Genomic DNA, 19274 nt, shown 5'->3' on the forward strand with positions numbered 1-19274 from the left:
TGGATTGTTTGGTGTTTTGGAGACTAGCTTCTTGAGTTCGTTGTATATTTTGGAGATAAGCCCTCTGTCAGATGTGGGGTTGGTGAGTATTTTTCCCAGTCTGTGAGCTGCCATTTTGTCATTCTGACCATCTCCTTTGCCTTACAGAATCTTCTCAGTTTCAGGAGGTCCCATTTATCAATTGTTGACCTCATTGTCTTTGCTACTGGTGTGATGTTCAGTAAGAGGACTCCTGTGCCAATTAATTCAAGGGGATTTCCCACTTTGTCTTCTAATAGTTTCAGTGTGACTGGGTTTATGTTGAGGTCTTTGTTCCATTTTGACTTATGTTTTGTATATGGCGATAGGCTTGGCTCTATCTGCAGTCTTCTACATTTATGCATCCAGTTATTCCAGCACCATTAGTTGAAGATGTTCTCTTTGTTCCATTGTATACATTTTGATTGTTTATCAAAAATCAGTTGTTCGTAGTTGTGTGGGTTAATATCAGGATGTTCAATTTGATTCCATTGGTCTACCTGTCTATTTTTGTGCCAATACCAAGCCGTTTTCTGGACTATAGCTCTGGAAAAGAGGTTGAAATCAGGGATGGTGATGCCTCCAAAAATTCCTTTATTGTACAGGGGTGTTTTGGGTATCCTGGATCTTTTGTTTCTCCATATAAAGTTGAAAATTGTTCTTTCAAGTTTTTTGTGAAGAATTATGTTGGGATTTTGATGGGGATTGCATTGAATCTGTAGATTGCTTTTGGCAAGATTGCCATTTTAACTATGTTGAGCCTACCTATCCAAAAACATGGGAGATCTTTCCATTTTCTGGTATCTTATTTAATTTCTTTCTTTAGAGACTCAAAATTCGTATAGTACAGATCTTTCAGTTTTTCAGTTAGTGTTACCCCAAGGTATTTTATATTGTTTTTGGCAATTGTAAAGGATGATGTTTCTAAGATTTATTTTTCCACCAATTTGTCATGAGGTTTATAGTAGAGCTACAGATTTTTTGAGTTAATCTTGTATCCAGTCACTTTGCTGAAGCTGTTTATCTTCTATAGGTGTTCCCTGGTAGAATTTTTTGGTCACTTATGTAGACTATCATATCATCTGCAAATAGTGAGTGTTTGACTTCTTCCTTTCTGATTTGCATTCTCTTGATCTCCTTTTGTTGTCTTATTTCTATAGCTATAATTTCAAGGACAATATGAAGAGTTATGTAGAGAATGGACAGCCTTGTTTTGTCCCCGATTTTAGAGGAATTGCAAATTTATGCCACACAAACACAAAATTGACACGGAAAAACAACGTGTAGGTCATAGGAAAAAAGAAGAGACAACAATTTCAATTATCTTTGCTTCTCTAAAACTCATTGTCTGATAAATTAAAATGTCATATATTATGTTTTTGCTGGCAAAATTAAATTTGAAAACAATCTTATGGATACTCGGTCCATGCAGGCCATTGAGAGTGTTCTTTCAAATTACCCCACTATCCAAACCTGCCCTGAAAATATTGATTAAGGAATTACTGATGGTTTTTATTGCTTTAAGAAAATGAGACATCATAATAATGTCTATGATGACCCTCTTCAAGCCATTGGTAGCTGGCTATGTATAAATGATCAGAAAATATTTTCTATCGGCAGTTGGGACATAGAAATTCAACAGATTGCTGTTCATCATCAACTACTAAAAGTGTCACTATTTCATCAATGAGGATACTAGTCCTTGCCTAGCTTCAATGGAATCAACTATGCTACAACACCTGTACCAATGTTTCAAAGAACACAGCAGAAGAGGGGTACAGAAAGTTTCTTAGAGCCATAAAATAAGGATGATGTTTATGAAACAATGTCTCCTAGAAACAGCTTCATAATAAAGTCTTGAACAATGACAATAAAAATGGACAAATTAACATGGAAAGAGGAAATGTTGAGCTTCCAATTCCTAGGTATAAAACAGTCAACTAAAGAGGGCAATGAAATAAAGAAATAGTCTCTCCCTAATATGAGTAAATGATTTGTTTTCAAAGACAGAAAGTTAAGGCTTGGATCCATACACACATAAAGAGCAAAAATGCACTCAGTTTGTTATATTTTCACATATATTTATAGAAACACACACACCCATGTGTTGTGTCTCGTGGCAATAATATTCAAAGAAAGAGAGGATATACACTTGAGATCAGGTTGTATATGTGAGTACATAGAATGAACATATATTGTAGGTGTTGGGAGAATGAAGGGATAATCCAATAGAACCAAGAAATAAGCTGGTGTTGCAATCCTAATGTCTAACGAATTAGATTTCTACCTAAAATCAATCAAAAGTGATGAAGAAGGTAATTTCGTATTCAACATAGGGAAAGTCCATCTATATGAAGTATCAATTCTGAACATTTATTTCTCAAATATTTTTAAACCTCAAATCAAACATAAAAACTCACACACTTGTAGTAGGAGACTTTAACCCCCACTCACCACTAGATATGACCACCAGAAAGAAACTTAACAAATAACAAAGAATTAACAGATGTTATGACCCAATTTGTATTAACAGACATCTACAGAATATTCCATCCAAACACAAAGAATATGCCTTCATCTCAGCGCCCATGGAACCTTCTCTAAAATTGGCCACGTACTTGACAACAAGTAAACCTCCTCAGATAGAAAATAATTGGAATAACTCTCCTAACTCTCCGTATCCAATCGGATCACCATGGCATAAAGTTACAATTCAAAAACACAAATTGCAGAAACCATACAAACACATGGATATAGAACAATGTGCAATTGTACCGTTCAAGGAAGAAATTTAAAAAAAAAATAAAGAATTCCTAGAATTCAATGAGAAAGAAGATACAACATAACCAAACATATGGGTCACTTTGAAAGCAATGCTGAGAGGAAAGTTCACAACACTAGGTGCTCACATGAAGAAACAGGAGAATAGTAACACAAGAGAATTAACACCACAGCAGAAATCTCTGGAAAAAAGGAGTCAAAGTCACACAGGATGCCAGTAAATAATCAAATTGAGTCCTAAAATCAATAAAGTAGAAACAAAGAAAACAATTCAAAGAATCAGTGTAACAAACAGTTGGTTCTTTGAGAAAATCAATAACATAGACAAACCTTTACCCAATCTAATCAAAATGTAGAGAGAGAATCTGCCAATTAAAATAATCAGAAATGAAAATGGGGACATAAAATGGACACTGAGCAAACACTGAGAATCATAAGGTGATACATTGAAAAGCTGCACTCCACAGAATCGAAAATTTGAAGGAAATGGACAATTTCTGGGATAGATATCACTTATCAAAATTAAATCAATAACAGATAAGCAATTAAAATAGACCTATAGTGCCTAATGAAATAAAAGCATTCATTCAAAATCTTCCAACCAGAAAGAAGCCCAGGGCCAGATTTCTTCAGTGTAGAATTCTACCAGAAATTCAAAGAAGAGCTAATACCATTACTCCCAAAAAGGTTCCACAAAAATAGAAGTAGAAGTGCCATTGCTAAACTCTTTTTCTGAGGCTACAATTACCTGGGTACCAAACCACATAAAGACACAACTAAGCAAGGGAACCACAGACCAATAATCTTCATGATCACTGTTGCAAAAATACTCAATAAAGTAATGGCAAATCGAATGCAAGAACAAATCAGAGAAATCATGCACCATGATCAACTAGGCTTAATCCAAGGGATGAAGGGATGGTTCAACATAATGTATTATGTGTTAATGTAAACCAACATATATACAAACTGAGAAAGAAAAAGCACATGATCATCTGAGTAGATGCTGAGTATGCCTTTAACAAAATACAGCACTGCTTCATGATAAACGTTCTAGATGAATCAGGGAAAACAGGAACATACCTGAACATAATAAAAGAATGTCAAACTCTTTTTACGAGACTACAAATACCTTTATACCCAAGCCACACAGAGACACAACTAAGAACGAGAACTACAGACCAATATCCCTCATGAACATTGATGCAAAAATTCTCAATAAAATACTGGCAAATGGAATACAGGAACACATCAGAGAAATCATCCACCATGATCAAGTCGACTTCATCCCAGGGATGCAAGAATGTTTCAACATAAAAAATCTATCAATGTAATCCACCATATAAACAGACTGAGGAAAAACACCACATGATAACCTCACTAGATGCTGAACAAGCCTTTGAAAAATCCAACACCTCTTCATGATAAAGGTCTTGGAGAAATTGGGGATAACAGGAACATACCTCAACATAATAAAAGCAATATACAGCAAGCCAACAGCCAACAGCCAACATCAAATTAAAAGGAGAGAAACTCGATGCAATTCCTCTAAAATCAGGAACAAGACAAGGCTGTTCACTCTCTCCTTACCTGTTCAATATTGTCCTTGAAGTTCTAGCTAGAGCAATAACACAACAAAAAAAGATTAAGGGAATAGAAATCAGAAAGGAAGAAGTCAAACTCTCACTATTTGCAGACGATATGATAGTGACCCAAAAATCGCTACCAGGGAACTCGTACAACTGATAAACACCTTCAGCAAAGTGTCAGGATACATGATTAACTAAAAAATATCCATAGCCCTACTATATACCAATGACACATTGGTGGAGAAAGAAATCAAAGAAACATCACCTTTTGCAATTGCCATAAACAACATAAAATACATTGGGGTAACACTAATAAAAAAACGTGAAAGACCTGTACCATAAGAATTTTGAGTCTCTAAAGAAAGATATTGAAGAAGATAACAGAAAGTGGAAAGACCTCCAATGCTATTAAATAGGTAGGATCAACATAGTTAAAATGGAAATCTTGCCAAAAGCAATCTACTGATTCAATGCAATTCCCATCAAAATCCCAAAACAATTCTTCACAGAACATGGAAGAACAATTCTCAACATTATATGGAGAAAAAAATACCCAGGATAGCCAAAACATCCCTGAACAATAAAGGAACTTCTGGAGGCATCACCATCCATGACTTCAAGCTCTATTACAGAGCTATAGTCTTGAAAACAGCTTCGTATTGGCACAAAAAGGCACGTAGACCAATGGAATAGAGTTGAAAACCCTGATATTAATCCACACACCTATGAACACCTGATTTTTGATAAGCAATCCAAATTTATACAATGGAACAAAGAGAACATCTTCAACAAATGGTGCTGGCATAACTGGTTGCAGACATGTAGAAGACTGCAGTTAGACCCAAGCCTTGCACAAAACTTAAGTCAAAATGGATCACAAATCTCAACATAAATCTAGCTACACTGAAACTATTAGAAGCCAAAGTGGGAAATAACCTTGAATTAATTGGTACAGGAGACTGCTTCCTGAACATTACATCAGTAGCAAAGACACTGAGGTCAACACTTGATAAATGGGACCTCCTGAAACTGAGAAGCTTCTGTAAGGCAAAGAAGACAGTCAGCAATACAAATCGGTACCCCACAGACTGGGAAAAATATTAACCAACCCCACATCTGACAGAGGGCTTATCTCCAAAATATACAACGAACTCAAGAAGCTGATCTCCAAAACACCAAACAATCCAATTAAAATGTGGGTTACAGAACTAAATAGACAGTTCTCATTAGAGGAATCTAAAATGGGTAAAAGACACATAAGAAAGTGTTCAACATCCTTAGCCATCAGGGAAATTCAAATCAAAACAACTCTGAGATACCATCTTACTCCTGTCAGAATGGCCAAAATCAAAAACACCAATGACAGTTCATGTTGGAGAGGATGTGGTGAAAGGGGAACACTTCTCCACTGCTGGTGGGAGTGCCAACTTGTACAGCCACTTTGGAAATCACTATGGCAACTCCTCAAAAATGGGAATGAGTCTACCACAAGATCCAGCAATTCCACTCTTATGTATATACCCAAAAGGAGCACATTCATACAACAAGTACATCAGTTCAACGATGTTCATAGCAGCACTATTTGTAATAGCCAGAAAGTGGATGCAGCCTAGATGCTGCTCAACTGAAGAATGGATAGAGAAAATGTGCTACATTTACACAATGGAATCTTGAAATTTGCTGGAAAATGGATGAATCTAGAAGAAACCATTCTGAGCGAGGTGACCTAATCGCAAAAAGACAAACATGGCATGTACTCACTCATATGTGGATTTTAGACATTCAATAGTGATTACCAGCTTACAATCCACACTGCCCAAGAAGGTAAGAAACAAGGAGAACCCTAAGAGAAACATACATGGTCTCCTAGAGAAGAGAGAGGGTCAAGATCTGCTCATCAAATTGGGAGCACGGGAAGAGGGGGGAGGGAGCTAGGAGAATGAGAATGGGAGAAGAAAAGGGATGCAGAGGACATGAGGGAGCAGAAAGTTTGAGTCACGGGAAGAATAGATAAGAAGAATGGAGATATCATAATAGAGGCAGACATTTCTAGTTTACAGAGAAATCAGGCACTAGGGAAATGTCTGGAGGCCCACAAAGATGACACCAGCTAACAATCTAAGCAATGGAGGAGAAGCTGCCTTAAATGCCCTCCCCTGATTATGAGATTGATGACTGACATATGCCATCCTATAGCCTTCATCCAGCAGCTGGTTGAAGTTGAAGCATACACCCATAACTAATCACCAAACTGAATTGGAACTCAAATGCAGAGAAGGACCAGTGAAGAGCACAGAGGTCCAGACCAGGCTGGTGAAACCCACAGAAACAGCTGACCTAAACATCCGGGAACTCTTGCTTCCCAGACTGATAGCTGGAATAGGAGCATACGACTCATCCAGACCCCAGGAACATGGGTTTCTATGAGGAAACTTCAGAAATCTACGGGACCTCCTGTAGAAGTCCAGTACTTATCCTTAGCATGTGTGTGAACTGTAGAAGCCCATTTCATATAGAGGAATACTCCCTGAGGGAAGACACACAGGGTGGTTCTAGGCCTTATCCCAAAGGATACAATAGACACTGATGACACCCTATGGAAGGCCTCACCATCCAGGGGGAGCAGAAAGGATATGTGATAGACAGTGTTTTAGTGGGGGGGTAGTAGGGGAGGACGTGTGGGAGAAGGGAACTGGGATTGTCATGTAAAACAATCCTGTTTCTAATTCAAATAAAAATGTTGGAAAATATTTTAAAAAAAACAAACAGAAAAACAAAACAAAACAAAAAAAGAATAAACTAACCTCCAACTTCAAACTAAATGGAGAGAAAGTAAACAAGATTTCTCTAAAATCAGGAAAAAGATATGGCTGTGGACTCTCTACATATCTCTTCAATATTGTACTTGAATTTCTAGCTAGACCAATAAGACAACAGGAGATCAAGGGAATACAAATTTTTAAATGAAGACATTGAAACTTTCATTATTTGCAGATGATATTGTAGTTTACATAAGTCTCCCAAAAAAACTCTACCAAGGGAATTCGCACAGCTGATGCACACCTTCAACAAAGGCAGGATACAAGATTAACTCAAAAAATCAATAGTTCTATTATATACATATGATAAATGGGCTGAGGAAGAAATCAGAGAAACATAGCCCTTTATAATATTCAAAAACAACATAAAATAACTTGGAGTAATGCTAAACAAAAAAGTGAAATCCTGCATAGAAGAAATTTTAGTCTTTTAAGAAAGAAATTAAAGAAAATTCCAGAAAATGGAAAGATCTCCCATGCTCTTGGAAAAGTAAGATCAACATAGTAAAAGTGGCAATCTTGCCAAAAGCACTCTACAGATTGAATGCATTTGCAATCATATTCCCAGCACAATTCTACACAAACCATAGAAGAACAATTCTCAACTTTATATGGATAAACAATAGACCCAGGATAGCCAAAACAACCCTATACAATAAAGGAACTTCTGGAGGCTTCAACATTCCTGACTTCAAGCTCTATTATAGACCTATAGTCCTGAAAACAGCTTCATATTGGCACAAAATAGACAGGAAGACCAATGGAATCCAATTGAAAACCCTGATATTAACCCACACATCTATGAACACCTGATTTTTTACAAAGAAGCAACAATTTTACAATGCAATAAAGAAAGCATATTCAACAAATGTTGGTAGCACAATGTTGGTGGTGAGTAGAAGATTGCAGATAGATCCATATCTATCAACCTGCATAAAATTTACCTCCAAATGGATCAAAGACCTCAACATAAATCCAGCCATATTGAAACTCTTAGAAGAGAAAATGGGAAGTATCTGTGAGCCAAAGGTATATTTACTCAATGGTGTACTACTCAGTGAGAAAAAAAATGGAATCTTGAAATTTGCAACCCAATGAATTGAACAAGAAGAAATCATCCTGTGTGAGGTAACCCAGTCTAAAACAGACAAACATGGTATGTGAACACTCACATATGGATTTTAGACATACATCAAAGTATTACCAGCCTACAATCCAAACTGCTCTAGAAGCTAGGAAACAAGAGAGACATACATGTTCTCCCAGAGAAGGGAAAAGGAACAAGGTCTCCTGAGCACATTGACAGCATGGGAAGAGGGGAGCTTGAGCTAGGAGAAAGAGAAGGGAAGAAGAGGAAGGGAGAGGACATGAGTGAGCAAGAAGATTGAGTCAGGGGAATAATAGAGGAGAGCAATATAAAAGTTACCATCATAGGTGAAGCCAATATAGGTTTGCAGAAAAATCTGGAATTAGGGAAATTTTCAGACGTCTACAAGCATGACACCAACTAACAATCTAAGCAATAGTCGAGAGGCTACCTTAACTGCCCTTCCCCGATAATGAGATTGATGACTACCTTATATGCCACCCTGGAACTTTCATCTAGTAGCTGATGGAAGCAAAGACACCCTCAGCAAAACACTGAACTGAACACCTGGAATCCAGTTTAAGAGCGGGAGGAGTGATGAGCAAAGGGGTCAAGACTATGCTGGAGAGACACACAGGTGAACTGAAAAAGTGGGAGATCATGTATCCCAAACTGATATCTGGGAAATAAGCATAGTACTGATCCAGAATCCCTTAACATGGGTGTCAACGAGGTTGTCTATGAGGCCTCTGTTAGTAGATTAGTATTTATCACTAGCAAAAGAATGGACTTTGTAACCTATTTCACATAGAGGGATATTCTTTCAGCAATGACACCCTGGGGAAGGCCTAGGCCAGGACCCAAATGATATGACAGACTTTGAAGATACCCCATGGAAGGCCTCACCCTCCCTGGGGAGCAGAAACAAATGGGATAGGGTGTTAGTGGTTGCAGAGGAGGAGGGTAGGGAGAGGGAACTAGGCTTGACATGTAAAACAAGCTTGTGTCTAATTTAAATAAATAAAATAAAAGAGAAGCACATAGCCAAGCATAAATAGAAGTAGATATTGAGAAGCATCTTGAGTAAAGTATGGAAAGTGCAAATCTAACCTCAACCCATGCTAACTAGGGGCATTAGCACAGTTTCTTCTTTTATATAACTCATATTTCCCTTGTAATATGCTAGCCTAGGCTTTCTTCATCTAGCCAAGTTTCAATTTAAGATCAGTCATCATAGGAAAAGGAGTTTCTGAGCATGCAACATTTCCTTAAACACAGCATTGTGTGTCATATATCTTAAACTATCCCTGGTCCAGTTGCTTGGTGCAGCCCACAAACATGATGGGCTTCTGTCATTCAGGAGATACAAGAAGAGGATGAAGGGAAAGACCAAATAAGTCTCTTCTGATTGAACTTCAATCAAATGGATTAGACAATTTGCATTGGACAGTGGAAAAGCAAAGTCAAAGGCACAGATGAAATTTGGAGACGCTGAGTGATAAAGGTGACTCAAATGAAGTGAAAGTGTACTTGCATTCTTGACTTGTTTCATCCTCATATTTGTAAAACAGACATTATTTCTCTCTCAAAATATTACAGTGCTCAAAGTATAGATATATATCTGTGAATGATAAAAGTACTTTGCTTTAATGGAAATCTAAGAAATTATGTTGTAGTGGATCTTCTATGAAAAATGATTTTTGTTATGGATGTGCTCAAAACATTACATTTACAAAAGCATTTTTAGGGGTGTTTTTTTCTGATTAATTATAGCTTTTAAGAAAAGGCACTTCCCAGACTAGAGGCATGTCATAGACCTGAATATTTAAGAATGAATCTGGAAAATCTTTAGTGGAACTGGTAACATTTGACTCTAAGAATTTAAACAGTGTAGAAAAGAAAAATACTGATGAATTAACGTATTGACTTAATGCATTAAGGCTGCCCTCTTATGACAGTATCAAACCAAAAAAATACATTCACACAATTCTGGAAACAGAGTGATACATTCTTCCAGTGACTTTGAAAAGGTCAATAAACATAAAAATACTTCAATCAAATATAAATCTAATGTTAAACTGGTAGTTGAATCTCTCATTATTACTCACTCAATAAAGGAAATCAGCCATTTAAAAACCATCAGAGAAAAATGCAAAAAAAAATTCTACATGATGAAGATTGTATTCAATCCCTCTTCCAATAAGAACTGTTCAATTTGAGAGACACAGATAGCAAGAGTGTCACAAACCTAAGTATGATTTTCAGGCAGGATGTAGGGAGTTCATGGACTCTATGTCGGTAATGTGCCATTTCCATGATTCTCAAATCATATAATGTCTCAATGCTGCATATTTCACTTAGAAACCAACAATTATTTCTTATTTAATAAAATAGGAGTTTTGTCTGGTTTATCCACAGCTAATATTTATTGAATTAAATAAAATTGTTTTTGACAATTTCATCCACACACAGACACACATACTCACAAACTGACAAAGAATAATATGATTCTGTTTGCTCTCACAATTCTCACATCTCCATACCAACCTTGTCACTGATTCCATAGCCAATATATCCCATTTAGGGATCCAAATTTTCTATTTAATTTTCTTTTCTCAATCTTTAAGTGTATCCTCAATGTGAATACTAATAGCTTTGAAAAAAACTGTGTAACTTCATGGTTTTCAACAATAGGCTCAACAGTGAAGGCAATGTCTCTCACTATAGAAAAATATGTCAATGGCCCATAGTTCAGAACAAATTTTAAAATCACATAAATCTGCTCCTCATCCAGAACTCCCAACATATAGAAAAAGTCTAGTACAGGCTCTGTGCAGGGACACATCTAAGACATGAATTAAAATAAAACAATTTACAAGTATCACTTCACAAAAAAGAAAATTGTATAGGTAAAAGAACAATAATCAGGTTGAAGAGTAAACCCACAGAATTAAACGGAATATTTACCAGCTCTACTTCTGACAGCATTAACATTGAGAATACATCAAACACTAAAAACCAGAATCAGAAAATAAATATTCCACACAAAATGGTCCTTTTCCATGAGATGAGTATTATTTTAAGAGAGAAATTGCCTAAAAGCATCTCATAAAATGTCAATGTGCACTAGTCTTTTGGGAAATGTAAATCATAGCACTGTCAAGATTTCTGCTTACCCAAGCAGAAGGACAATGATCAAAATAACAAAAAAATAACAATCCTCAGAGGGGGTTCAGATAAAATGTAGCACCCAATCACTCCTGGTTGGGTTGCAAAATTTTACAACTATGAAGCTTCTGTGGAAATTTGCCAAGAGGATGATATTAAATCTACCATGTGAAACAACTACACCAACATATGTCATATGTCCAAAGGCCTTGACTTCCTATCCCATGGATACTTTCTCAGTCATATTTATAGATGTTCCATTCACAATAGCTAGGAAATGGTAACCACCTAAAAAGTCTTCAATTCAGTAATCGATAATAATAATGGGTTCCCTGTCAACTGTGCAACACAATACAGATGTAATTAAAAATGAAATCTTGAAGTTTTCAAGTAAATGATATGAAGTAGGTAATCCAGAACATGATATAAAGCATCAATTTTATTTCTTATATGTAGTTACTTCCTCCTCAGGTCTGAGTTGATGATACTCAGTGAACATATATATCAGAAGATGTGTAGTATGGAGCTGAGGATTGGGAGATTAATGCATGATAATGCTGCTATAAAGATGAAATCAAAATCATAGATCTAAGGTTCCAAGTGGTGTTGAGGATGATAATTTAATACAATAATGGAACCCTGGTTCAGGAAGTAAATAATCACTTGATTAAGAATCAAGGATTATATTTATATTTATTTTTAAATTTTATTTTGAATTAATTATATCATGTTAAAATCTAACAGCTTGGACATTGGACATAGGAATTCCTTTATGGAAAACCTCAATGAATGCACAATTTATTGTGGGATATACAAAGAAATGGAGAAGAGAGGCAAACTTTGTTAACCTTTATATATTTGGGAAAATGAGACCAAGTAGTGAAGTAGCAAAAAAGAAGAATATATACAGTTTTAGCACTGAAAGGACAGTGGGAATAACCAGTGCATTTTCCAGCCTTACAGAAAAGGCAATAGTGTGGGAAGAGAAAATAATAAAATAAAATCTTCCAACTAACATCGTCTGGAATGAATTGTGAAAATTCAATTTGATGTTACATAAATCCTAAGCCAAAGGCACTGTTGGGGATTTGGAGATGACTTGCCACTCATGTAATTCTTAAAGTGTATTGACTTTATAAATCAACTTGGTGACTTTCTTCATGTGATATTTAAATCATAATGTGTAGTAAACAAAAAGCAAGCACTTTTATTTTGTGCCAGGTTCCAAACATAGGTATAAATTTGGAAATAGTAAAAAAAAAACAACTATCTTATTATTGAAAATGTCAAGCAGTATATTTCTGGTAGATATTACATGATGAAGGATTCTGGTTATTATTTGAGTATATTTACTCATAACTTACATGGTTTACACTTCAGAAAAATAAACATGTTCAATTAAAACATCCTGAATCATTTTCCACAGTGCATTTAGATACATCCAGGAAAATGTGACATCCATATATTTAAGAGGCAATCTTGAAAAGAGTTCAGACAACTGATCATTTTAAACATTTAAATTATAGGTATACAATAGAGGAAAACTCTTTTACGTAAATCACCATTGAATTTCTATATTTTACTATGAATTATAGAGAGATGCAGAAGGACAGAGGTGAACTTCATCAAAATTTAGATATTTGAGCTTTTGAGATACTGAGACATTGTTGACAGAAATTTCATTTATTGGGAAGACATTGAAATAAACTCTCATTTAACATCACAAGAATTGAGAATGTATAAAGAAGTCTCTAATTTATTAATGAAAATGAACACAACTAACTAAATGAATAAGGACTTGAAGAGTGGTCTATAGAAAATAATGTAAAGGAGTAATGAAGTAACATGTCACGTTATTCCTTTGGAAAATACAAATAAAACTCTCACTGAAAAGCATAACAAATACATTACAATTTGTCTGTGTTCAATGACTGAGTATTCACAAAATGGTGGAGGCAATTAAATTCTCACACAGGTGTTAGGGAACTGTAAAATCATTCTGAAGCCTGCCTCTATTCATACTAGTCCTGAACATCAAGCCAAAAATACTGCAGTTTAGTTCTTGATAAACAGAAGTCAAAGAATACTCCACTTTGTTCCAAAAGGTCAATGAACAAAGAAGCATATCATCAATCTGTAATTGGATTATAAAGTTGATTCTCCCCTCATTGTTACTTAAGTTAACAAGACACAAAAGCACATGAAAGAAGAATAAAAACTAGTGTAGCTTAGACTTATTTTTAAAAATCATACAATTTGTAATAGCACACAGACATCACAAAGAACTAGACTGGGTCTTGCGAGAGAGTGAGGGGATTTCATGGAAGAAAGAATATATGTATCTTGTGGACTCATCTCTGTCACCCTGAATGCACAGCATGCTTCAGTATTTAAAATTTTATTCCAGACTCCACAAATATTTTATGACCCGTCCCGTGGGTCCAGTTATTCAGGGTTCTGAAGGGGGGCTGCCTGAAAGAGTCATGGGTGAGAGAAGGGAAGAAGACCAAGCAGCACAAGTAAAGGACCACAGTCCATCTGTGCTGTGTCAAGGTCTCCGTTTATTGGGGCTATAGAGTGGACTTATATAGCCCTGCAACAAGGAAATTGGATAAGTGGGGGGGGGATAACAGGAAGTAACATCTGGTGTATGCTGGGGCCTGAGCATTCTTCTTATCAGCCGGAACATCTTGTGGTCTTCTCCGGAACAGCAAACAGGAAAGCTCCACAGCCCTTTCTCGGAACAGAAGCAATTAGCAGGTCCGCTTGGCCAAACCATCTAATTACAGGTTACAGGAGGCTCACAGAGCTGGCTTTAAGCTGTAAACTTAAAGGTCATAAAAAGGCTTACAAAAGGTGTGCTTTAATCCATACAGTTTTGGGCCCATGGCCCTTTGCAATTTTATTTTTCATTTTTCAAAAAGGTAGTTTGTCACTATTGTGTCCAGTAACATGCCTTTAAAAAATGTTAGCATTCAATTTCCCACATAGAGAAAATATTTGGGTAATTCTTCTGTGATGACTAAATTCTTCATCACAATGTTGTCAACCTCCATCCACACAAACAAGTTCCTTTCATGCATTATTTATTTTAATTTTTACTTGTGGCCCTATTTGTGTGCCTTTAGCTTTTGAACTAATTATTAGGCCCTGTTGAACCCACCTGTAGAAAGAAAAGGCCTGACCTATGTTATTCCTACCCTTAACCCATCAGTAGCCTCTAGTTCATAAATGAAGTGTCCAATCCCATGAGACACATGCTCTTCAGTAACATCCAGCAGAAACAAAGTTGTTACTTTATGCCCAGTATAAGAAAATATGCTACTTGTGAATAACTATCCAAAAAACTTAAGATTTTTAAAACACAAGGTATTGGAAAAACACAGTCGATTCAAAATTGCCCTGGTACCTGAAGTGAGTCACTTGAAAATAACACACACACACACACACACACACACACACACACACACACACACACACACTGAGAAAGAGGCAGAGACAGAGACATAGAGACAGCATCAGAGGCAAAACCAGAGACAGAGAAAGACACATGAAGATTGAACAAGAAGTGCAGAGATATCTTTTTCTGGGATCACTGAATTTTATTGCAATTCTGGAAATGCCTGTTGAGATTTCTTAATTTTGAATATTATATATGTATATTTCGACTCTAAACAGCTCCTTGGAATATGCCTTAATGATTTAATATGCTATTTCACAGATAGTTTTTCTTCTATGTTCCTTGATACAATATTCAAAAAAGATGGGAAAGGCACAATATTAATATTCTATGCATGTTTAATGAATACTAAGATAGTAGGAAATCTATAAAATGTTATTATATGGTAAAGAAAAATGAAGTCATGATATTTGCAGGTAAATGAAAGGCACTATTAGAAGATACAACTGAGTATTATCACCAAGCCCTTAAGGATCAAAAAGACAAATGTGACATGATATATCTCTTCTGTTATTCCTAGCTCTGAATATTCAGATAAAAGTTTAGGACTCACTTTAGAGCTTATAACTCATATGCACTTAACAACAGTAAACATAATGAACATACAAAATTCAACAAAATGAAGGGGGTGCATATTGGAGGGTTAAGAGGTGGGGAATAATGCAATTATGTTATATATAAAAATAGACACAATAATTAGATAAAACTTGTAAAAATTGTCATGAAGGACAGACTAATGCTTTATAATGGTGCAGTTATTAACCATGGGTTTTAAAAACATACAACAGCCTGCGCTTGGGTCCACAAGATGGTGGCGCGCAAGAGGAAAGCTGGAGCTTGCGGCCATGAGGGGAGCACACCCAGCCCACCGAGTTATTCAGCTATTCCTGTCAAGTTCACCAAACAGCAGCAGGCTTCCCATTACCTGTATGTGATACAGCACAGAGTTCGAGGAGACACTCAGTCCACGTGGCCTCCCAATAAGACCCTTTTTGTCCTCAATGTGCCCCCGTACTGCACAGAGGAGTGCCTGTCCCGACTCCTGTCCTCCTGTGGCACCATCAAGACAGTCGACTTGAAAGAGAAGCCTGACCATGCTGAGAGCGCTAAAGAGGCAAAGCCAGAGTTTTTTTCACCCGAAGCTCATTCCGGGCATTCAGGTAGCTTATGTGGTATTCCAGAAGCCAAGTGGAGTGTCAGCTACCTTGAATCTGAAGGGCCCATTGCTGGTTTCTACAGAGAACCACTCTGTGAGGAGCGGGATTCATAAGTGGATCAGTGAGTACGAAGAGTCGGTATTAGACCCAGAGGCCCTGAGGGTCGAAGTAGACACATTCATGGAGGCTTACGACAAGAAGATAGCTGAGGAGGAGACCAAGGCCAAGGAGGAAGAAGGTGTTCCTGATGAAGAAGGCTGGGTGAAGGTGACCCGCAGGGGCCACAGGCCTGTGCTCCCTCAAACAGAAGCAGCCAGCCTGTGTGTTCTCAAGAGGGAGAAAAGTAAACGTGCACGCAAGGAGCTGCTCAACTTCTATGCCGGGCAGCACCGAGAGACCACAATGGAGCATCTGGCACAGCTGTGCAAGAAGTTTAAGGAGGACAAGCAGAGGATTGAACTGATGCGTGCCCAATACAAATTCCGACCCTACTGAGCTGTTCTGGTCCCTGGAGAGCAGGCTTTGAAAACACAGGACCAACTGGACTGCTCCCTCAGGGACTGTGATTTGGGAAGCAGACACCAGGCCAAGAAGCTGCTGCTGTGTCTCCAGCTCCATCTCTGTACCCACTGGCTGGACGTGCAAGGCCACAGGAGGATGTGGTCTTCAGAGAGCTGGCTTTTCCTTCTCCAGCCTGTAAAGACAGCTGAGAAACCTGACTGTCTGCTCTCACCCTTTGCCCTCTATGAAGCCTCTGCCCACAACAGTCATTTGCAATGCAGTGAAGATGGGAGAGGATTTTATTGCCACACAGCCTGGTACCAGGACCAGCTCCAGACCCTTTCCCAGTCCTGCTCCCCCATCTCCATGAGCTCCCATATCCCCTTCTTGAAGTCAGATATTAAAGGTCAGAAACATATCCCTATGCCCCTAGCTCTGCCACAGAAGTCTCTGCTGCCCCTCTTGGTGTTCGATACCAGTGAGACCCACCCCACATTTAGTGGGCTGAGGGTGCTGGATAGGAAGTGTGAACAAGCTCGAAGGCCAGAGCTACAGCCTCGAAGCAGTCCTGGGTTAGCTCTAGAAGGAAGGGGCTGACAATTCCAGCCACAAGTTGGTGGATGTTCATGTAGACGTAGTGATTGCCTGGGATTTCCACATACTGGAACCGCTGGAGAAAGGTGCAGGTGGTGAGATATTGTCTGTCCAATCAGGAGACTCCCATAGCTGACTACCTCCAAGTGGTCAGAGACAACCCTCTTCCCAGCAGCCTGGGGACTTGGAGGCTGTTCCAGGAATATAGGCATTTGAGCTGTGAGACTACAGTGCTAAACTGGGGCAGTTACAGTCAGGGTCCTTGCCAGTTTTGGTGGTCATGAAGCACTGTCATCTCCATAAAAGGCAGGGTTCAGGACAGCTCCCACTGCAGAGCACCCCAAATAGGAGAACCCCTTCCTGTTAGTGTGCCTGGGTTGTGTGCAAAGGATACAGGCCTAGGAGATTTAAGTGGATGATGACCATAGAGAACCAGGGCCTACACTGGCTCCTCATTCCAGCACAGGCTCCCCCTGCTCAGTAGCCATCACACTTGCCAATGTGCTGGTTCCAGGATCAGTGGAGGCGAGTGCTTCTAAGAGCTGGGCCCCAAGTAATCCTGGCAAGGAGTCAGGTGAGGACAATAAAACTGAGGATCTGCCAACCAAAAAAAAATACAACAGTGCTAAGTGTAGGTTATTCCACATCTTAAAGAAGAAAGAACCATAGAATAAACAAGTACTGCAGAGCCCTGATATTAACCTTGTTTCTTGCCAAAACTCTATGACAAGTTCCTATGTCTACGAACAACATATACCTGGGTTTTACTTGTGAAGAAGTCATCAAAGCAAGGATAGTCCTTGTTCTATGAAAAGTAAAGGATTACTTACAGCTTGACTATAGATCTCATTTGTACAAGTGCACATTATTTCTGATCATCAGTATTTTATAGAGTGTTTCATTTGAGTTTTTAGTCAATGGTATCAGTATGTATTACCAGTGGACATATAATAGCATTTTTAATACTTATACAGTTATTTTTAATGATATCTCTTATATGTCTGTGACATTGATAGTAAATTCAAGGTACTGGAAAAATAATGTAGTCAATAAATGGAAAGGTTTAAAAATATTTTAAGACATATCCACATCCTTATAGGAAATCTTAAGTTTTAATGTCTTATCTTCCAAGAGTCTGATTATTGATTGCACAGTTGTAAATTCCTTTAACTTCACTTATATTATGCTGAGGCTTGAAACTGGTTTCAACATGCATGTCACATTTGTTAGTGAATCATATATTACATATGGATATACATTGCATGACCTTTACATACTGGTATACTCCTGGATGCAAAATTATTACTTACAAATGATCTCTCTCTGGGAAAACTTTTCCTTCTGAAGGAATATTCCATCATTCCAAAATAACCCGACCTTAAGAATAACTTATTTGTTTAGGGTATGAGATCATACAGCATTCAGCAGGGCCAAATAAAAAATAATGGAAAGACGTAAGTTCATGTAATGCAAAACAATTGGTTGTTTCCACGACACTCCCTATAATTAGCTTTATAAAACACTGTGTCAATTCAGTTCCTTCAAAACTAATAACGTAATTTTACCTTCTGCAGAAGATCAAGGCAGGCACCACCATGGCAAAGATACTGCTTCTGGCTTTGGCAGTTGGTCTGGCTCATGCTCTTAATGAGGTAAATAAATTTGGTCTAGCATGTCTGAGATTCCTCAATAGCAAATGAGGCCAAACCATGAGCAATTCCCCAAGGTCCCAGGTCTAAAATGCTTTGTTAATTGAGTCATCATAGTACCCTGTGTTATTCTACCTACCTAAAATTATAATCATGTACTAATGAAAATATTATTGATTCATATTTCCAGTAATTTTACTTATTTCCAAGGACTGGGATCAGAGAAGCAAATACCACTTACCATCCCAATGCCTGCGCTTATCTTCTCTTTGTCTTTGTTGTTTTACAGCTTGAAGGAGACTGGGTTAGCACTGCCATAGCTGCTGACAATGTTGAGAAGATAGAGAACCAGGGAACTATGAGACTATGCTCGTCAAATTACTTGTCATGAAGAATGTGGTAAATTGGAAATCACATTTTATGTAAAGTAAGCAAATTGCCAACCATGTAA

At 37.6% G+C, this 19274-nt stretch overlaps 2 protein-coding genes across 2 annotated transcripts in view; both read left to right on the forward strand.

The window, feature by feature from the left end:
- Positions 1–15717: 15717 nt before the first annotated feature.
- On the forward strand, positions 15718–16574 carry LOC100771360 (ribosomal RNA-processing protein 7 homolog A-like). The gene is given in 2 exon segments (XM_035453756.1): positions 15718–16048; positions 16050–16574. Coding segments are annotated over 2 exon segments (843 nt in total). The 5' UTR covers positions 15718–15730.
- Positions 16575–18769: 2195 nt separating this feature from the next.
- The window catches only part of LOC113838797 (aphrodisin-like), a 31834-nt gene continuing 31329 nt past the window's right edge, over positions 18770–19274 (forward strand). Inside the window, 3 exon segments of the mRNA XM_035453762.1 lie at positions 18770–18826; positions 19113–19186; positions 19188–19250. Coding sequence (XP_035309653.1) covers positions 18770–18826; positions 19113–19186; positions 19188–19250 — 194 coding nt within the window.

The sequence above is a fragment of the Cricetulus griseus genome, unplaced genomic scaffold, assembly GCF_003668045.3.
Source record: "Cricetulus griseus strain 17A/GY unplaced genomic scaffold, alternate assembly CriGri-PICRH-1.0 unplaced_scaffold_2, whole genome shotgun sequence".
In the NCBI taxonomy this organism is placed as follows: domain Eukaryota; kingdom Metazoa; phylum Chordata; class Mammalia; order Rodentia; family Cricetidae; genus Cricetulus; species Cricetulus griseus.